The sequence below is a fragment of the Camelina sativa genome, chromosome 12, assembly GCF_030686135.1.
Source record: "Camelina sativa cultivar CO46 ecotype springtype chromosome 12, ASM3068613v1".
Lineage (NCBI taxonomy): Eukaryota > Viridiplantae > Streptophyta > Magnoliopsida > Brassicales > Brassicaceae > Camelina > Camelina sativa.
Genome location: NC_141891.1, coordinates 4915714 through 4938115, shown reverse-complemented (window position 1 = coordinate 4938115; position 22402 = coordinate 4915714). Strand labels below are relative to the sequence as shown.

Below are 22402 nucleotides of genomic sequence, written 5' to 3'. Positions count from 1 at the left end.
AATAGTAATAACACGGCGGCCTACGGGGTTTAATTTGATTAATAGCAATTATGACAGTTCGCGTATGTGTGATATGTTAGAAACAGAAATTTGCTCAACGTGATTGTGACGTGTTCCACACCTGAATTAATACCTCGATGGCCCAAATCATTTTGGTACCAGTGTCAAATCATGTCTGTGTTTTTTTTTGGGTAAAAATGGATACATCATGCGCTAAAACTTTTGGATAAGTTGAGTTAGTAGTAGCTAGTGTAAAAAGAAAACAAAAGCATTTTGTTTTTAGTTCACTTACAGGGAAGTGACACATCATAACCCATTAGTTATGGGACACAGACGATTTGACAACCAAAAAAAAATGTAACCGCTTAGTTGATGAGTGGATCGGATAATATTTCGGTGGTATATTTTAATAGTTATTTGACTTATATCCCGGGCTATATCATGGTTCGAGATCGATTGTCACATGCAACTAAGAAAAATTTCTGCATGCATGACATGCAGATTCGAATTAGTACATTCTTTAGCCTATAGTATGTATTACTGTATTAGAATGTATAATACATTAAAAAAATGTAATTAAAACTAATGCAAAAAAACGGAGAGAAGTTACATGTATAGCTCGTCCCGGCCGTCTTCTTACCATTTCGATTATGACTGCTGGTCCTTGTTTCCCTTGGGTTTTCACACCCTTCATGATCGAAATGGTAAGAAGACGGTCGGGACGAGCTATACATGTAATTAAACTCGCGTTAGTTACGGTGGTAAATCACCAATGCATAGTTGCGTAGGGACTAGGGAGGACGATGATTTCACTCGCGAGAATCCAGTTCCAAAATGAATTGATTCTAATATATTAAAGTATACTAGCGTATTAGATTGGTTATGTTGGATTAAATTACTATACTATACTATTTAGTTTTGCTTTTAACTGTTTTTTGATGGAAAAGTAAAAAATTGAGCTACTATTAATTTGATGTAAATTTCAGGTTGGAAAACAAAAAGTGAATTGTAATCTACTGCACTTTGGATTTTGCTTTATAGACGTTTTAGGGCATGTTTATAGGGAGATCAGTTTAGGGTGTTCTTAGAGTATAAATATTATAAAAATAATATAAGATCAGTAGTTATGAAATTTTGTTAAGAAGTTAGTTATTGGGAGAACATGTATAAGATCTTAAGATTTAATAATATAATATTCTTATAGAAATTTAAGAATGTTTAATAAATACATAGATTAATGTTTAATAAATAATTTAAGAATGTTTAATAAATATTCTTATAGAAATTTAAGAATGTTTAATAAATACATAGATTAATGTTTATAAAATAACATTTTAATTGCAAACTTATAAAACTTTTATAAAATAACATTTTGCAAACTTTTACCAAAATCGATTTTTTAATGTATATTATATGACTAAACCAGTTTTGTTGCCATATATTACTTATTGTTTTTTTTGTTTGTGAACTATTTTAGAGGTTAAGTTTGTATTGTAAATAACTTTTAAAATTAATATAACTAAAAAGGTAGAACATACTTCAAAAATGGAAATATAAATAAATAAATAAAAACAAATTTTCTAATTTAATAATACAAAAAAAAACCGCCAGGAAACCCCAATTATAACAAAGAACATTGGAGATTTCAGTCTGGGTTATAAGAGAATCTGATTAAAGCTGATATCAAAAGTCGCAATCTAGCTAACAACCAGAGCTATTATGGAATCAGAACCGCCAGGAAAATCGAAAATTAAGTCACCACCACAAATTTCTCTCTGTTGTGGAAACGAAGTAGGGAAGTGTGATCGTTTGAAGATGAATGAACAACGAAGTAGGAGACGCCGTATGTGCCTATCTTGGAGATCACTACTTGTCATCTGTCTGAAATTTTCAAATGCGCAGATGCAGAAATAAAATTATGATAATCTCAATTGGTTGCTGGAAAATGTAACAGAAAAACAGAAGAAACATCTAATTGTTAGATCAAAGTTTATACCACAGGGGAAATATTAGATTGTCGAAGAGCACGAAGCTGTGTGCTTTCCATGTTTTCAAATAACTGAGTTACTGTGTTCAAATGAACACCGCTGTGTTGAGACAAGAAAAGCCTTCAAAATTAGAACACGAGTATTCTTCATTATTAAAGGGAGTATTCTCTCATCACATTTCTCAGTCAATGGTTTTGAAGGCTTGAAGCTATCTATTAGAGTCAAACTCCAGTTGATACAAGTTTTGAATGATTTAAATTGGATGCTGTTCAAAAAATAGGGTAGTTCTTGCAAGTCAAAGAAAATCCAAACCTGTGCAATCCACTTTCTATATGAGCGTCCAGAGATGAAATCACTTGAGGAAGCTGCGCCAACGCCTTTAAAGAAAATGAGAAATGCCATAAGACACACAAGTCATTATTTATTTTATACATTCTTGATTCTTCTACACCATAACACATACATACTTGTCCAGTGGCCTTAGTCAGAGAAGCTTTCGCCAAAAGATTCTTCGGGAGCTTTGCCAACTGCGCCTGCACATAACCATTATTCCAAAATCAGAGATAAAACATCTTACACCCACTCATCCTCATAAAACTCTATCAATGCTTCTTTATTAACTAGATTCCAATGAAATAGAAGGCATCTTCTTCTTAGAACAACAACGAAACTGTTGCATCTATGTCTGAAATTATTTCACCAAATCCCCATTTTATATCATCAGAATCAACCCTAAAGGTCTTCATCAAACAAACCTAATCAAAACCAATCCCTAGAGCAACAACAAATACAGATTTGATCAAAGACTAATCTTACTTGCATACTTGTAGCTAAAGCCACCAAAAATCTCATTCCCACTTCATCACTAATTCACTCCTTAGACCAAATTCAACCTCTGAGACAAAGAAGACGACGAGACAGAGGAGATTACCTTGTTTATTAACCCGACGAGACAGAGGAGACAGAGAAGACGACGAGTTCTTAAGCTTGGCGACACAGAGGAGATCTCTTGACTTCGGGGGACAGAGGAGAGAGAGGATACGACGAGAATCGGTGGACACGACGAAACAAGGAGACGAGGAGACGAGGAGATCGGTCGACTGGGTGATTCAATGGCCGGAACTAGACAGAGGAGACGACAGTAAGATCCGGAACACAAATCGCTCGCCTTTTCGCCTTGTCGCCATTTGCGAGAGAAGAAGAAAAAGAAATGTCGAAGAAAAAGAAATGTGGAAGAAAAAAAAAATTGAAACCAAGCTTTTCCGTGTGACACGTCAGCGTTAGATCAGGACAAGAACTGATCTTATTCAAGATCAATTGGGCCGATCTTATGGCCACTATTCATTAAATTTGATTTTAATATGGACTTAGCTCACATGGGGTGATCTACCGATAAATATGGCCTTACACAGTGCCAAAAAAAAAAAGAAACCTTCTACCTAGAAGAGAGTATTTGAGAAAGTTTATTCTTCTAGTGCGAATTGCAAAACCCAGAACAGGTTTATAGCGGAGGAGTGAGTGTCCGTCGATATCGCCGCTGACGCCTCACATTCCGCGAGACCGCGACCACCGTCGTTCCCACGTTGTCTCTCTCAAACTCCTCCTAATCCTCTCTCAAGTATCTTCCAAGCAAGCTTCTTCAATCTTTCTCTTGCAGTTTCGTTGATTCATTTTAAAAGGTCTCTCTCTCCATCTCCGGTTAGATTGGAAATCAAAATTGGCCTTTCTATATAGAACAGAGCTGAAAATAGGAATTGAGCCATTAACAGAGCATTAGAAGGAGAGTGATTTCTTTGAATTTTAGAAGTTGGTTTCTCAAATGTTGGATTCTAACCTGAGGTTCTTCCTTCAAAGATGTTTAGTTAGTTGTGAACGGTTTTAACCATCTTGAACCCATCTTAATCCACCAAACTCTTCAATTGACTAAAGAGTTCTCTAGAAATGTTGTAAACTATGTCAAAAGAATCCTCAAGGGGTTACATTGAGATGGCAAAGAAAGCTTTTGATGATATTGCTGAGAAGAAGAATACAGTTTCGTGGAACTCGCTTTTACAGGGGTATTTGGAAAGTGGGGATGTGGATGAAGCTCAGCAGAGTCCTGGAATCTGATTATCTCTAGCTATGCCAGAAAAAGGTGACATGGGGAATGCATGCTCTTTGTTTCTGGCAATGCCTTTGAAAAGCTCAGCTTCTTGGAATATTTTGATTGGTGGCTATGTGAATTGCAGGGAAATGAAACTAGCAAGGAACCTATTTCGATACAATGCCTCATAAGAATAATGTTTCTTGGATTACAATGATTTCAGGGTACACAAAATCAGGAGATGTTCAGTCTGCTGAGGAGCTCTTTAGACATATATGTCTAAGAAAGACAAACTCGTTTATGATGCCATGAGAACTTGTTATGCTCAAAACGGCAAGCCAAAGGATGCTCTGAAGCTATTCTCTCTCAGATGCTTGAAAGTAATTCTGATATTCAGCCGGGATGAGATCACATGCTTGAAGCCAAATGAATTCTAAATTCGCTTCTTTGCCAAGCAAACCCTTACACACAAAACCTTCTCTCCTTCTGATCCTTACGCAAACTCATCAAAATGTCTGATTCGATTCACCAGAGGAAAGCTCCGACTCCGGTTGCAAACGGTGGCCGGAGCTCAAGAACGAGACGCACGGCGTCACGATGCGTTTCCGATAAGAATAATATTTTCGACCGAAGCTTTTCAGAGCCGAGTCTCATCAATCGTCGCCGTGACGGAGGAGACAGTAGTTTGCTTCTACATGAGAAAGAAAGCTCATGATCAAACCGGAGAACTTGTCTTATTCCCTCGTCGAATTTGATTGGGTCGTGCATCTCGCCCAGTTCATTGAGAAAATCATAAGGAGAACAAGAAAGATATGGAACATATTGGCATGTGTGCAATGAGATAGACCAAAGTATACTTTTTGAGCCTGGCACATAAAATATTTTAGTTTGTGTTGCTCCAGAATCCAATCTCACAGAATAAGGGCACATTATTGTTCATAAAATATTGTACAATATAGTATACAGATTTATACCATACATATTTGTTACCGGTATTGATGATTTGTAAATTAAAAAAAAACCTCTATCCAATCTGCTGAATAACAAAATAACAATATGCATTGCGCAAATATATATATGGGTTAACACAACACAAATCACTATGCTATATATCATGATTTTAGAGATAGATTGAAAGTCAAAAAATAAACTATAGTTTCTAATAATCTTACTATGTAAGATGTATTATGAAAACGAAAGACAAATTACTTCATAGACGGTTTCACAAAAAAAGGCTATGAGATTAGAATCTTCTAGGTAAGCTAGAGTCTTTGGAAATAGATCAGAGAGCCTTCAAGCTGAGCTAGAATTTTTGAAAGTACCTTCTTGTTGTGCAAATTGCAAAAACCAAAATTATAACAGAGAAGTGACGAATAAATTTTGGTCTAACTCTACTAATGGTATGGCCCAATTGCCTTCTTTTTTCCTACGTAACAAGTTATTAAACTATCCAACTAAACTACGTAACAATTTCATATTTTTGAACACCAACCCATAATTTCTTGATAGTTTTGATGCCGATAGTGTGGAACTGTGGATCGATGGGTATCCAAAACAGTTGGAGATATGACTCTGGATAATCATATAAGAATAATTAATGTTTTTTCATATTAACTTATTACTAAATAATTTATAAGGTTTATCATAACCAATTAATATTTTTCTATCTCGAGGCAACCGAGGAAATATAAATTAGTGTTCAAATTGTACCGTATGATAGTATTTTCATATTGGCATTCCAAGAGGCTTTTGCGAGGACTTTAGTTCCCGTTTGGTAAAATATTCATCTTCCCAATCATTTATTGTATGTTAACTAAGTAAATACTGAAAATAATATTATATTAATAAAGTATTATATAATCTACTATAGATTAACAGTCCTTAAATATTTATCAAATTTATACTCATCCTCCATATGTATATATACTTCTTCATAAATTTTTAATATTAAATTAATGTCATTTTAACAATTGGAAAATACTTATAATTTTTTTTCTTTTTTTTTTCTTTTTCAGAATAATTTAAAATTAATAATATATTATTTTATTTTAATAATATATATATATATATATTTTTTTTCAATTTAAGTTTTTGTTATACATTTTTCTGTCATTCTTCTTCATTTTTTGATGTCTTGTATATATGTATATTTATCAAAGAATATAATGCAATAGCTATAGATGACACACAATTATTTTATTTGAATAAATTTTCATTAACAATATGTATATATATATATACATATATATATTATTTATATTGACGACATATATATATATATATATATATATATATATATATATATTGTACCAAACACACACATACATATATCATATAGGTATATATGAAGATTATACATGAAATTAATCACTTTTAAGGAGTCTTGTAATTAGTTTTCAGCAACAAATATTAAAACATATTGACGAGTACATGCTAATAATTATTTCCTTAATTGATTTTTACCATATCAAAATCATGTTGACAAAAGTAAATATAAAGTGGACTAAGCTAAATATATTTTTGACTAACATGTGAAATTAATTAAAGTAGTCTTGTAATTAGTTTTCAGTAATAAATATTAACACATATTGATGACTACTTGCTAATATTTATTCCCTTAATTGGTTTTTACTATATCAAGATCATGTTGACAAAAGTAAATATAAAAAAGGACTAAGCTAAATCTATTTTTGAATAACATATAATGTTTACATATCTAGTTGTAATCTATACTCTTTAAGTACATACAAATATTTTATTTTCTTATGAAATTATCTATATATACATTTTTGGAGACATTAAGCAAATAAATCATAGAGTTGCTACTTATTTACAAGGAATACCATTATTATTAAATTTTAAATTGAAATTTAAAACCAATATTTTGGGCTAAACAAAAATTCCTAAAATATATCCTTAATCAATCAATGACTAATTACAATATCTAATTAAATTAATTACAATATCTTCAATTAATTCTTTACTATCCTTATAACCAAACACAATTAAAAGATTTTGTTTGAAAAATAAAATAATATTTTTTAATTAAAATTATGATTTTCCTATCATCTTTGTTTGATTTATTTAGTTTACTTGTTTTAAATCATCATAAAATACATAAAATTAATGTAACTATATTTTTTTGCATTTTTTGTTATTTGGATTTTGATAAACATGCATGTCTTACTTAAGCAAGGAAGAAAAATTGTGTTTAGGTATGTAGCGAGATGAGTTTGTGTATTAATAAAAACTGAAAATTATATCATTAATTGTTAGTAAATCATCAGTTCATTACTTTGTTAACACCATCGACTTAGAATATTAGGCATATCTAATTGAGTTTATTAAATTACGATTATGTAAAATAAACAAGCAGTAGTATGTTATATCACGGTTATATTCTAAATTTAACAATTTAAATTAGTAAACTTAAATTTTTTAACCGGTAAACCTATAATATATAGATATAAGGGATATACATTTAAAATTTATAAAACATTAGTCATATATTTATATATATTTAATCTACTAAAAATTATAATTTTATTTTATTTTTAAAAATATAATCCTGCGATGTACCGCATGTTAAAATCTAGTATACGTTTAAAATAGTTGTGCTTAGCATTCGGTTTCTCACACGTAATTTGATTATAACCATTAAGCTAGGGAATTAAAACAAATTCATTTCTCTAATCGATGTTAATACTCTCATGGCAAGGTGAAGGGTAAAAATGCAAACGCTGCCATGAAGATATTACGTAAGAACGAAATCAAATTTGGGGAATAATTTATTAAACTCAACAATATTTAAAACAAATAAAAAGTTGCAATTGAAAGACACGTCCTTTTGTTTAATGAACCACAATCCTCAGATTAATAAAAAACTAACCTCAACCGTTAGATTAATAAAAAACTAACCTCAACCGTTAGATTAAGAGATAACGTCAGCAGTTTCCTAAAAAATGAGTTTGCTATTATATATAGATATTGTATAGTTATCGCAACAATAATGTAATTGTGACCGAATCAAAATACACGATGCAACGGAACAAACAACAATCTTTATACCATCTATCTTTTGTATGATTGAATACATGTTGTGCAATTTTCTAAGCGTTGCTCTTCAATTCTAACTATATACGTATTAAAAAAGGAAAAATCTTTTTTTTTTTTTGTTCAAAGCGGTGATTCATTTAAAGCTAAACCGGGATTACAATGTGGCGGTTTAGAGCAAGCTTAGCAATCGCATCAGCTTCTCTATTACGGGTTCATGGGACAAAGGAGAAATACAATTTCTGAAAGTTTGAGGACAAAGAGAGGATGTCGTGATGCATCCCGTGGAGTTCCTTGGGCGGAGACCCCGATTTTATGGCTTCGATTACTTGTTTAGCATCTGAAGCGATGTGGAGGCTTGAAAAACCTAGATTCCTTGCGGCTTGGATTGCATGTAGAATGGCCGAAGCTTCTGCGGTCACTGGAGATCTTGTATGTGGAGCAAGCGTCGATCCTTGGGCAGTGAAGCTACCATCCGCGGAGGTGAAGATCCATCCCAACCCTGCAGTGTGCTGCTCAAAGTTCCAGGCAGCGTCAGTGTGACAGGTTATCATTCCTGGCTCAGATCTGCAGATGGGAGGTTGGGTCTTCGTGGTTTGAGGGGCTGGGGAGTTCTCCTGTGCTTGATTCCAAAAAAGGAAAAATCTTGGAGAAAGAAGAGATAAAGTATTACTCTGATTGATGTCTAACTATTCTGATTGATGTCTCAGACATTATTAATTTAAGCGTTACTCTCATATGTTTGACATTTCTCTTCTTAATTAGTCTTAAAACTTATCCGCATATCGGATAAGATCAGTTTTCTTTTCTCTTGGCATCAATTCAGTTCCATCACTGGCGATTGATATGCTCTTTACCATAAAATATTTTCCTTTCTTGTTTGGCAACGGCGTTTTTGTGGTGTGTGATTAGGATCGTAAGTTGAAATGATAATATGTACCAAATAAATTAGGGACATTTTTAAGAATATACTAAACTTTTACAAAAATTTGAAAATTACACTTAATATTATAGTTATTTGAAAACTACATATTTTGAAATGAAAATGGACAGATATACCTTTTTCATTAAAAATTATTTTAACAATTAAATAAAATTAAGAAAAACATGAAAATTAAATTTAATTTTAAAATAATTCAAATTAAAATAATTTATTTAAAAAAAAAAATCGGAATAAATTATTAATAAATATAAATTATAACAAAAATGTATTTATTGTAATTTAAATAATAATTACATGAATCAATTTTTGATATTAAAATTTTAAATAAAGAAAGAGAATTTAAATATTTTTGTTGATATTATTTAGATTTAAATTTATTTTAAAATAATATATATATATATATATCAACGTTTTATAATATATATATATATATATCAATGTTTTAGACTTATTTTAATCATTGTTGATTTATTTATAATGTCGACTTTTTGAACAATCATTATGTTTTTTTTACTTCTGTTGACTTAATTATCTTTGTCATCGACTTTTATTAAAACAGTTGACTTATGTTATGACTAGTGGATTTATAACATAGTCGATTTTTTTACCTGTTGACATAATTTTTTTGTTCATCGATTTATACTTTTTCTGTTTATTTGTTTACTCATTGTTGATTTATAACATTGTACATTGATTTATTAATAAGGTCGATATTTTGAATGGTTGATTTAAGTTTAATTTTAGTATTAATTTCAAATTTCCTATTAAGTTTAAAGTATGTATTCAATTTTTTTCAATAAATTATACAGAACTACAACTTTATAGATCAAAGTGTCAAATTAACAAAAACAAAAAAAATATGTCACAAACGTTTGAGATTTGCTTTCCTCGCATGAATCATGGATCATGTAATTATGTAAATCTTTCGTAGAATTGGAGAGTTTTTGGACCACACGTTTCATGGTTCATAGAAGGAGAAAAAAAATGAAAATAAAAATATCTTGGAAAGTTATATACAAAAAGTACGTAGAAATTAGAAAGGAAGTTATACGTAGTAGCTTTTATTTTAATTTGGAAATTCAACAAAGGAAATATATATAAAAAAGGGCTTTAGTGTGAGTGATGTAATTAATTGAAAAAAGAAGACAAATGGAAAATTATGGATCTACCTGACAAATAAAGTGACGAAAGAGAAGCGGAAAATTAAAAGAACAACAGATATCCAATCAAAACATAACCATATATGGATCGATATTTAAATACTAGTGAAGATTATAGTTTTTGAAAAGTGAACATAGTAACATTCTTAAAATGTTATTATATATTGACCAGTTTAGGTCAGAGTTTAATTAATTAGACATTGATATGTAAAATAAGCTATTTTCATATCATTTCATTTAGTCTGCTTCAGTCTATATATCCAAGTTTTAACTAGATGTAGTTCAATTAAATGATATATTGATTTGTGAAATTTTTGTTCATTATTTTAATTTTTTGTTTGGACTATTTCTCTCTTTCTCATATACCAATAAAAAAGAAGCATTTCGATTCAATAAGCTTAATATTTATATATTTAAAACGAAAAATAAACCTCCCCCAATGGACACCATCACGATTCTCTAAATATATATGAAAACAAAAAATCGAATGTCTCTCATGTTATTTTGTTGGCTATAATAAAATCAATTTAATTCTCGAGAAATTAGTTTTTGTGTTCGTTTAAGTTCTAATCATTGAACTAGTCAACAATAGAAATTATATGTATCATGTATATACGCTTGCTTGCTAACGATTAGTTAAAGAAGACAAATTAACGAATGAGAGTCTTTATTTTATTTTATCAAAACTATTTATTTTATGCCATTTTCGATATTTTATTCTTTCACTAGTATTACTACTATTTTGTATTTAAACGTAAATACATTGTATCAATGGGAGAAGATTAATTGTGGGTTTGTCGTGTTACTCGAGGGGAAGCAGAGCTCACACGGTGAGCTTTTGCCTTGGAAATCGTGTACTCATCGTGGATCTGACGGAGATGAAAGAGATTCCCCCGAGATTGCAACGGATGCTGGCCGAGGAGACCTCTACAGTACCTCTCTAAGTATTTTGGATTTTTTTTTATTTTTGTGTGTGGTTTATAAATCAATAAATCATCTCTAACTTTTGATACTTCCTCTGTTTCATAATAAGTGTCATTTTGACACTTTACACACAAATTAAGAAAACATATTTAAATATCTCTTATACCCTTAAAATTGATATTGACTCTTGATATTCTTCAATGAATATGAGGTTAAAGTTAGAAATTTATGCTTAATATTACATTGAAAATTTAAAATGACACTTAATTTGAAACAAAAAAATCAGGCCAAAATGACACTCTTTGTGAAACAGAGGGAATATATATATATGGTAATTAAGGTTTATGGGTGTGAGATTCGAGGAAGATGTGCCAGATCGTTTAAGAAGATGCGTGGACGTGACAAGTACTTTCCGTTCGTTTGGGACTTGAAGATGTCCATGGGTCAACTGATACCCGGGTTCAAAAGGAGTGCTGCGTATAAGAGAGATGGTGATGGTAAGATCTCGCAAGAAGGAGCACGTGTTGCAGCGCTTGAGGCTTTCTTGTGCTCCGTCGTTGCCAAAGAAGCAAACTGATCGATTGGTACCGATCTCTCTCTCTATATATATATATCTTGTCTTCTAATAATTAATGGATTATGTGTAATTGGGTTTTGGGTTTATCATTTGATATAACCTTTGTTTGTGTCGTTTTATCACGATTTGGGTTTGTACCAAACAGGCTATTATTGTCTTCTTTTTGTTTATGTTTGTTTGTTTGTTATAATCAATTTCGGTTTAATATTTGTCTCTACGCTTAATCTTCTCTGTCTCTATCATATATAACTAGATTATGACCCGCGGTACATCGCGGGATAAATTATTTATAACTAAAACATTTAAATTATAAATTGTATTTGTTGGTTAAATATGTTATAATTATATAATAATTGTTAATTTTATAGTTTAAAGTTTAAACCATATAATACTGCAATATAATTTATTTTTATATAATATTTATTAAACAATTTAATTAGATATGTCTATTCTCGGATACTGATAATGTTAACAAAATAATGAAATGATGTTTTACCCGTTTAACATCAAATTAATGATATTTTAAATTTATATAAATATCGACAAAACTTGTCCCGCTATATAACTCCGTCCCGAGGTATTTTAATTCGCACTATATAATCTTAATTTTTAATATTTATTGTTTGATATGTTATTTATTAAGATTGTAACCATTTACATTTTATAAGATTGGCGCTTCTTATAAAGTTTAAATATTTATAATACTTGGAATTCTTAAAATGGCTGAGTATTTTCATATTTAAAGTTTCGTAAAAGGTTAAATATATTATTAATATTTTAAAGGTTTTCTAACTTTTAAAAAAAGTTGAAATATTTATTATATTTAAACTTCTTATAAAGTTTAAATATTTATAATATTTGAAACTTCATAAACGTTTAAATATTATTAATATTTTTAACATTTTATAAAGTTTAACTTTCTAAAAAATATAAATATTTATAATATTTTATACTTTTTATAAAATCTTTAAAATAAAAAACCAGAATAAGCCAAATAAAAGTTTTTTAAGTTTAAATTCCTGATAAATCAAGCTTTTTACTCAATTGTATTATGAATCATTTTGGTCTCTTTTATAATATGACTATGAACTATTGCCCAATTTTTTTAGGCGATGTAGGATAATGTACCCATATTTTTTTATTCATCTATTGAGTAATATATGTCTGTTTTTTAAAAATTTGTAGCACATCATATGCAGTAAAAAAATCACAATTTTTATTAATCACAATTTTTATTAACTAAATGCATTTATAGAATTATTCAAGATAATTTTAATATAAATTCAAATAAAAATGAAAAGAAATTATATATTTATGTTTGAATGAGGTAGAAAGATTTTCTTATTTTTTTAAATTTTACTATAATTAATTTTGAAATGTTTAGTAACTAATATTAAAGTTAATGCATTAAATGTAAAAACTTTTCAAAAAGTATTTTTAAGCAAAAACTGCTACAAAAATACTAGTATAGATTACTCTGTTTTGTTCTCTGCGTTTTTGTTAATTTTTGGCAATAGCTAGTTATGAATTTTAAGCCAAAATAAATAAAAAATAGGCTGCAAATGGTTGCACAGTTGAAGAGATTGAAGAGGTTGAAAAAAATTATTCAACCAATTTTCACCATTTGTATTGTAAAGGTTGAAGAGGTTGGAAAAAACTATTCAGCCCGTTCAACCTAAAAAGTTGAAAAAATAAACTAATCCTACAGCAAAAATCTTCAACTTGTTCAACCACTATTTTGGAGATGAATGAGTTGAATATTATTCAACCCAATTTTATTCAACCCATTTTTTTGAATTTTGTTCAATTTTGTGCCTCAATTTGCAGCCCTAATAAGTGTACGTAATATTTACTCCAGGTACCTCTCTCTCCCCTCTTGCTTTTTGTGTGGTCAGCAAATCATTAATATCATCGTTTTTTTTGGGGATCTGCGAATATAACGGTTTCTATTTCTCACCCACTCGCTCGCTTTGCTTTTTAGGCAAAAGAAATAAACCTCTCCCTCAACGTGCATTTGTTCTCTTAAGAGGGAACAACACGTGAGAGAATCTTTTATTTTATTAAAACCATTTATTTTTTTATGACGACATTTTCTTCTTCCAAAAACAAATGTATTTTCTTTTATTTTGATTTCACCACCAAATTCAGTTAATATATTGCTATTCAAAGTATGGATTGTATATATATTGTTACATTAAAGACTCCTTTTTTCCCCGCCATTATATTTGGGTGTTTTAAATAAATAATACTTGTAGTACATTATCTTAAGTTTTTATTCAACATTATTTATCGTCTTCGCTAGTTCATAATATTCTTCAGATTAGATAAAACACCATTTTGATAATAGTTGGATCAGCTTGTTGAACCTAGAGTTGGATAAAGGAATTACGCACCGAAACCATTATACTATATGCTAATAATGTATAAAATTTTTATTAATTCGAGTCTGCATGCATGCATAACTTTTTTTCTTTGTTGCATATATGTGCAGTGATGGACCTAGAAAATTTATTCGCTGGGGGCAAATATATAACAAAAATTTAAATATTAATATCTTAAATAACATATAAAATTGTCATATGAAAACTCTCAAATATCTTATAAAACTACCCTACGCTCATTCAACATCTGAAACCTTTCTATCACTTTTTCATTTGTGACAGAATCAAGTAACTCTTTTTCAATATAGCAAACAAGACAATCACTTAGAAACTGGTCTCCAATTCTATTGCGTGTAGTCGTCTTCACCAATTTCATTGCCGAAAAACATCTCTCAACACTTGCTGTTGCAACTGGTAAAGTTAAGACCAACTTCAAAAGCCTGTAAACCAAAGGATGTGCAAGATGCTTTTGGGTTTTTACCATTAAACAAGAAAGATCTCCAAGACTTTTCAAGTTTTTAAATCTTTCATCTCTGCGTACATTGTCAATGTAGATATCAAGATGCTGCTCAAGACACAAAGTCTCCCCATAACTAAAGTCATCTGGATAAAACTTAACCAACTTCACCAACTTTTCCTTGTCAAACTCGCAAAATGAATCAAGAGGACTTAAAGAAGCCATACATATAAGTATATCAGTGTTTACCTCCGTAAAACGATCATTGAACTCCTGAAGCTGTAAGTCTAGAATAGTGTAGAAGCAGTTAACCTTATAATGATGCAAGTTGGTTATATTGGTTTTCCTTCTTGGTTTCCTTGGATCAACAAAGACGTCTTCCATGACAAGCATTTCAGCATTATGTTTCTCGCAAAAAGATGAAACTTTATTCATAAGTGAATCCCATCCATTATCCCTAAGCTTTTGCAATTCTCCCTTAGTAGATTCCACCAATGACATGGCATTCAAAATATCTTGATCTTTCCTTTGCAAAGCCATTGACAAATTCTCAGTTAATCCCAAAATAAGTAGCATTAGTTGCATGTAGAACACACAATCAAAAGTGTGAAAGTACTTGAGAAGACCATAGGCTTGACGTTTTTTGGAGTCTTCAACGCCTTCATTTTGGATATACTCAAGAACCTCAATGATAGTAGAAAACAACTCAACTAATTGTTCCAATGTTTTCTGATGAGAACCCCATTGAGTATGTCCAGGTCTTTGAAGCGAAATTTCTTGATTCAATCTTGTACCAGTGTTAATCTCACCTCTACTAATTCCTTCCTACACTTTTCTTCGATAATTTTCTCGAATCATATCTTGCCTTTTGCAAGAAGCTCCAACTACATTCAATAATGTAGAAATCATATCAAAAAAATCACCAACCTCAAAGTGTTTTTTAGCGATAGCAACCACCACCAACTGGAGTTGATGAGCAAAGCAATGAACATAATAAGCAGCATTATTTTCTCTAACAACCAATGCTCTCAAGCCATTAAATTCCCCCTTCATGTTGCTTGCTCCATCATAGCCTTGCCCTCGCAGCCTTTTCAGGCTCAACCCGTATTTAGCAAACAAATTATCAATAGCAGACTTCAAAGATGCAGATGACGTTTCTTTTACATGAACAACTCCAATAAACCTTTCTTTCACTGCTCCGCTCTTATCAACAAATCGGAATACAACAGCCATTTGTTCTTTGTGAGATATATTTGCAGACTCATCAACTAACAGACCAAACACACCATAATCAATTTCTTCAATAATTGACTTCACTACTTCTTCTGCAAAACAATTCACGATCTCTTTCTGAATCTTTGGAGAAATCATCTGGTTACTTTTTGGAGCCTTATTCAAAATAACCTTACTTATAGCATCATTTTGTTCTCCTGTGTATTTCACGAGTTGCAAGAAATTTCCTCTATTGGCAGATTCTTCTGACTCATCGTGACCATGAAAAGACAATCCTTGTCGCAACAAATATCTGGAAACATCAATTGAAGCATTTAAACGAATGCGATACTCCTTCTTCACCAAATCATCTTGCTTAAACAAGGCATGCACAATAGACTGACCTTGCTTCATCAAGTTATCACACTTTTCAGCAGCACAACAATGAGAACTGTTGGATGATTTACCCATATGAGTGTCTAACCTGTCAGGCTTATTCCAAGTACAAAACCCTTCTTTCACAAACGCATCATTCCCACCTTTCTTTCGTACATCATCTTTAAATAAGTAGCAACACAAACAAAAAGCTCTCTCTGTTGATACACTATACTCTAGCCAAGTACCATACTTCTCAAACCAAGCTGGATTAAATCGCCTCATTGCATTACTCATCTTTGTTTTTTTAAAAGGATGATCATAAGGTTGACATGGACCTCTAACAAGATATCTGCGTCTTATCTCGTCTCTTTCATTCGGATGATAACTCATTATCTCTTTCCTCTCAGCAGGATCCCATGGCAAATCATCGACATTGGTGTTGGACGTTGAACCAGAAATTGGTTTGAAAAATCGTTTCATATTGGCTTGCATATTGGTAATTTATCTATAAAACAAAAATATTTCACTAGTTAAAAAATTAGAAAAAAATACAATAATTTATCACAGCAGTCGACAGTCATCACAGGAATTCAGTAAAATAAATTACTTAAAGAATACATTAAACTATCTCTCAAAAATGATGAATTTTATATTCATTAAATTATGAAAAAAAATTCCATAAAAGCATAATCATCAGTGTTTGCGAAAAAAAAAAAAAAAAAAAGCATAACCATCGATTAAACATATATCTGCCAATAAAAAACAGTAATTCAAATACACTTATAATATTTCATCGTTCTGAAATAATATAAACCAAACAATAAAAGTGTCGAACTGTTGATAAACAGTTATAAAGGAGCAAAGAAAAAATAATTTACCAGTTTTCTGTTTTTTCCTCTGCAAAACGCCAGGACGTGAAAGAGAGACAACAAAAAATTAGTTTAGGGTTTTAATTTGTAAAGCTAATTAGTTTTAGTTTACAAATTAGGCTTTTATTTATTTTAAAATATTAATAATGTGGGCTTTTGGCCTTCTAAAAGGTTTAAACAAAAGATGATTGGACCATTGAAACAAAAGTTAATTTTGCATTCGATGGGGGCAGTTTTTTTATTTTTGGTGGTGGCAATTATTTACATTTATAAAAAAACCAATAAAAACTCATATATATTTTTTTTTTATTGGTAGCAGCTGCCACCACCTTGGTTGCCGTAGGTCCGCCCCTGTATATGTGACAAGGTCGACCACGAACAATAAAATAAACTATGTCAATATACTACCGAACGTGCATTACCCATATTTTATTTATCCACTCATTACTGATCAACTACGCAAATATGGATACAAAATTATTAAACAATGCGTTCTCAACCATTATTTTATTTTTTATGCGTCACGACATCTATTCTCTCGACGTACACTTTCTTCTACCAACCATTCTCTCTTCTCGATCCTCTTTGTCCCACAAAATTGCTCCTTTATATCATAAATACCAAAAATCAACTTTTCTTTTATCATTTTCCTTTGGTTTAATCATGACGATCGATTGCTATTAATTAGCGTCATAGGGTCAATCTAATTACAGAATATAAAGTCATTATTTATCAGAAAACCAAAATGGAATGGTTATGATAAGACTGACTTTATTTTGACCGCCATCTTCTCAATTAAAAGGGACTACTCTCTCTATCTATATAACATACTATCAACCAATCTATTTATCATTATTTATATGTATATTCGATCCGCAACTTTCACCAAAATTTTCATTATATTTGTTTTCAATATTAAGTTGAAATTTAAGCTTGATTAATTACTTCTATCATTACCAAAAAAAAATTATATGAGTTGTATTATATATTTTTGTATTAGAACGTTTGTTTTTGTCATTAGCGAGCATGTATGATATATTCACAAACAATGCTTCATCACTTGGCTAGCCCGTTGAATTCTAAAGACAAAAAATAACAAATTAATAGATTCATATGCCACAAACTTGCCTTCAATATATACATCTTCTTGGGATATATAAGATCAAGAAGATTTGCCACATTTAATATTTTTCTCACCCATGGTATTATGTACATTATCTTAATTCTACGTGGTATATGTAAGATCAAACAACTTTTCCGTAAGTAAATCACATACAAGCCAACCTTTCTTCCCCATTGGGTAGCCTAAAAAAACACACTTGATGCTTCTAGCGTCAAACTTATCCTTTAAGCGATCAATCCTTCTAGCGTAACATAATGTTCCAAATACACACAGATTATCATAAACCGGAGGAGAACCGTAAAGTAGTTCATAGGGTGTCTTGTTGTGAAGAAGAGGAGATGGTGTTCGATTTATTAGATAAGTAGCCGTCAAAATACTCTCTCCCCAAAACTTCTTAGGTAAATTGCCCTGAAACAAAAGAGCTCGAGCCACATTCAAGATGTACCGATGTTTGCGTTCTACACGCCCATTTTGTTGAGGAATTTCAACACACGAAGTTTGATGAACGATGCCCTTGTCTACAAAAAACTTGCACAAACACATAAATTCTCCTCTGTTGTCACTTCGCACCGTCTTCACTTGTTTATTAAATTGTCGTTCTGCAAACATGTAGAAGGTTTTCAAAGCATCGGACGCCTCTTTCTTTTCCAACAACAAGACTGTCCAAACAGCTCTAGAACAATCGTCAACTATTGTCAAAAAATAACGTGCTCCACACGTTGATGGTTCTCTATAGAGTCCCCAGATATCACAATGGATTAAAGAAAAGAAATCATCTGCTTTATTGATACTTGAAGAAAACACGTCTCAAGTTTGTTTGGCTCGTAGACAAACACCACAAGATTGTTCAAAAGACCCTACACTATTAGAAAACCACCAATAGATCCTAAAACTGAAAGCACCCTAGAAGATGGATGTCCCATACGATGATGCCATAAATCCCGAGTCTGTAGTTTGCCCATATGTCCGGCTTGAACTGCAACAACACCCTCGTAGTGATAAACCCCGTCACGCTCCTTCCCTGCTCCAATCAAAGTCTTCGAACCGAGGTCTTGTATCACACAAAACTTTTTAGTAAAGAGAACAAAACCAGCAACATCACGAAGCAATTGAGCAACCGAGATAAGTGTGATCGATAAACAAGGTGCAAAGAAAACATTTGACAACACAAGGCGACCACCAAGATTCAAACTGCCATGTTTGGTTGCCCAAGTGATCTGTCCATTAGGTAAAGCAATCGGGCAAGGAGCAATAGTGATAACATCGGTAAGTAAGTGCAAATCCCCCGTCATATGATGGGAAGCACCCGAGTCAATGATAATATCATGACGACGTTCTTTGCCAAAAAGAAGTAATTTTTTTGTCTTACCCGGAGGTTTGGTATTGGTACCCTGTTTCTTCACAAACTGTTCCAGAGTAGCCCATTGATCTGTCGTGAAGTTTGGAATCCCGGAAGATGATGTATCTGCTGAGGAAAATGAATCACCAAGCTGTGTGTGTGAGGCACGAAAGCCTGATCCACGACCTCCACGACCACGCCCTTGGTTTGAAGCTCCTCTGCCACGACCGAAACCCCCACGACCACCGGAGGATTTATCTTTTTCCCACCACTCAGGAAAACCAATCAACTGAAAACAGCTACTTGCTTCATGTCCCTGTTTACCACAGTGAGAACACACTATCGTCGGCTTAACAAATCGAGACGTTGATGCCTGAGCAGAGGAAACAGAGGAAACATAGTGGTTCTGTTGGGAAGAAGCTGACGTCGTTGCCGAGAAACCAACAATCGGAGTTCGATCTTCGGTGGTGCGCATGGCGTTGATGTGTCGTTCTTCTTGAATAACCTGAGAGTACACGGACTCAAGGTTCAAATCTGTTTGTCGACTTAACAGATTTGATCTCGTTGTCCCAAAACGAGAATTGTCAAGACCCATGAGAAACTGATGCACTCGTAACTTCTCCCGCATCTTCTCATAATTCACCATGGATTCACAATTTGCAGTTGTACAACAACACGTAAAACCTTTCTCAAAATCCGCAAGATCATCCCACATGATCCTGAGCTTGCTAAAATACACTTCCACCTCGTCACCGTTCTGTTTGCACGCCGCGATGTCAGAGTGTAGTTGATGAATTCTCGTATCGTCACTGACAAAGAATCGTCGTTGCAGGCTTGCCCACATCGAGTTGGCGTTATCCACCAACGAGATTGATTGTCGCAGCTTCGGTTCGACGCTGTTGTAGATCCAACCAATGATCATAGCATTTACCATATCCCACTTCTCTTCTTCGTCGGGGTTATTGGTAGGCCGTTTAAGAGTTCCGTTAACGAAACCCAGTTTCCGCTTGGTACGAAGAGAATTCAACATCAACTTCGACCACCGTTCGTAATTCACTCCATTCAACAAAATTGGAGTCTGCACCTGTCCTGTACTATCTACTGGATGAAGATAGTACGGAGACATAAATGCAGCAGAGGCTTCTTTTGAGTCAGGTTTAGCAACAGAGGTGGTGGATTCAAGTTCACTCATTTTTCAAAGAAGCAAGGAAAGCAATAGAAATTTTTTTTTTATCAAAGGTCCAGATCGTGCTCTGATACCATGTAAGATCAATATGCTATGTTGTATTTCATCATAAGAAATGTACAAGTATTTATACAGTTTTGAGTCGGCCATGATAAATCCGAGAATCTAGCTAAGATATACATGAATCATATATTTAACATAATCTCCTAAGATTTAGTCTAATCTCAATAGTATATATATGTGGTATCAACTAAAAATAACAAATTAAGAGATTCATATAACTCGATCGACACATTGGAGTCTTCCAACCTTATACATGTTCTTCCGATATATAAGATCAAGGAGATTTACCACATTTAATATTTTTCTCACCCATGATATTATGTACATTATCTTAATTCTACGTGGCATATACGTGATTTTATCAAGCCTTCTTTGGCTTTGTTCAAATCCAACGTGCCCCAACTAGAGGCTTTTTTTTTTTTTTTTATAATGTCTCATTGTTCAAATTAGGCCACGTTGTTACTCTATTTAGATTCAAGGGAAATCTCAAATTCGACACTCAAAAACCCAAATGCCGACTACTATCATCACAACTAGAAACTTTCTATTTTGTTTAATTGCGCAATCAATTTTTATGTGTAAATTTTTGTGTGTAATCTGCATAGAGCAAAACCAACCCTTGAATATACGCAAAAGTTTTTTCTTCTATTACCACATGAATATGTAAATTAAATGTCTTCTCGATCATGCTTTTCTGCTCTTGTCTTTTTCCAATCTTATGCCCTGTCCTTAGTTTTTTCTCAAATAGTTTACGACATGACATGACTTCTTGCACTTTTGGCGAAACTTCTTAGACTTGCAAAGGTCTGCGTTGACAACATTGATTCGAGTTATACGATCTATCATCTCTATCTCTAGAGAATCGAGTCGAGACCCAACTTTGGAGATATTTCTGTTGTATTGCTACTCTAGTGATTTGTTTATATTTTTGATTACTATCGCTAGTCTAGTAATCGAGTCGTTTAAGCACTTACAAGCAAACTTAATTATTTTCGTGGAACACCAACAAGTAAACTGATAGCTAAAGTTTGGAGATCAAACACTTTACGGTCATACCGTGATTCGTTTTATGGAGTGCAATATATTATTAAGCTTGAACATGTAAGCTTCAAACAATTTTGACCGAGACTTTTGCAAATCACATATCTAAATAATACTAGAATAAGGGACTCTATAGAGATAAACATATCCATAACACATCGATCACTTTTTTGTTTCTGATATGATAAGCCTAGCCGAGGTGTTATAGTTCATCACGTGTCAAAGGCTTTTCTGAGCCGTATCTTTGGACAACTCCCACATACCGGCCGGCTGCAACCACATCTTGGTAGGAAACGACGGTCTAGATAACTTAACACTTCATACAAACCAAGGGACGAGCAATTTTGTTATCTGAATTAACGCTTGGTCACTAGTTGATTAAAATAGGACGACGAAGATTCAACCCTCCCTTTTTGATCAATTATGTTAACATTAGTAAAAAAAAAATAAAGTTTTGACTCATTATTAAACAGAAAACAAATGAAGATGAAGATAAGAAAAGAGAAGTAGAAAATGACAAGAAGGGTTGGGATTAAAAAGGAAGGTACTAGAATGAGAAAAGGGCAACGATCATGATCTACCTAATGAAATTTTGGGAGAAGAAATTATTAGATCTTTAGAGTAT

The 22402-nt window shown here is 32.3% G+C and overlaps 4 protein-coding genes and 1 pseudogene across 4 annotated transcripts; all 5 read right to left on the bottom strand.

Moving 5' to 3' along the window:
* Window positions 1-1485: 1485 nt before the first annotated feature.
* LOC104757606 (uncharacterized) lies at window positions 1486-3885 on the bottom strand. Its single transcript, XM_087478830.1, has 6 exons — window positions 3882-3885; window positions 2920-3245; window positions 2456-2521; window positions 2301-2365; window positions 1997-2108; window positions 1486-1881 (listed from the first exon to the last, which is right to left on the bottom strand). The coding sequence occupies exons 1-6, from the start codon at window positions 3883-3885 to the stop codon at window positions 1867-1869; spliced, it is 588 nt and encodes a 195-aa protein (XP_087334956.1). The 3' UTR covers window positions 1486-1866.
* Window positions 3886-8339: 4454 nt separating this feature from the next.
* LOC147930181 (uncharacterized) lies at window positions 8340-8678 on the bottom strand. The gene has a single exon (XM_087478829.1). The coding sequence runs from the start codon at window positions 8676-8678 to the stop codon at window positions 8340-8342; it is 339 nt and encodes a 112-aa protein (XP_087334955.1).
* A 5648-nt stretch (window positions 8679-14326) lies between these two features.
* On the bottom strand, window positions 14327-16573 carry LOC147930180 (uncharacterized). The gene is made up of 2 exons (XM_087477762.1): window positions 16183-16573; window positions 14327-16074 (listed from the first exon to the last, which is right to left on the bottom strand). The coding sequence occupies exon 2, from the start codon at window positions 15149-15151 to the stop codon at window positions 14327-14329; it is 825 nt and encodes a 274-aa protein (XP_087333888.1). The 5' UTR covers window positions 15152-16074; window positions 16183-16573.
* On the bottom strand, window positions 15160-16636 carry LOC104733202 (uncharacterized; annotated as a pseudogene).
* A 2369-nt stretch (window positions 16637-19005) lies between these two features.
* On the bottom strand, window positions 19006-20679 carry LOC104733201 (uncharacterized). The gene has a single exon (XM_087478828.1). It carries the CDS (start codon window positions 20677-20679, stop codon window positions 19006-19008), a length of 1674 nt encoding a protein of 557 aa, XP_087334954.1.
* Between the last annotated feature and the right edge of the window lie 1723 nt (window positions 20680-22402).

Bases quoted from the DNA above. Each gene is read 5' to 3' on its own strand.
- LOC104757606 (XM_087478830.1), bottom strand. The intron at 2,366-2,455 runs GTATGTATGTGT...TTTTCTTTAAAG, and splicing joins TGACTAAGGCCACTGGACAA to GCGTTGGCGCAGCTTCCTCA. The intron at 2,109-2,300 runs GTTTGGATTTTC...CTAATTTTGAAG, and splicing joins ATAGAAAGTGGATTGCACAG to GCTTTTCTTGTCTCAACACA.
- LOC147930181 (XM_087478829.1), bottom strand. From the start codon at position 8,678: ATGATAACCTGTCACACTGACGCTGCCTGGAACTTTGAGCAGCACACT.
- LOC147930180 (XM_087477762.1), bottom strand. From the start codon at position 15,151: ATGCAACTAATGCTACTTATTTTGGGATTAACTGAGAATTTGTCAATG.
- LOC104733201 (XM_087478828.1), bottom strand. From the start codon at position 20,679: ATGAGTGAACTTGAATCCACCACCTCTGTTGCTAAACCTGACTCAAAA.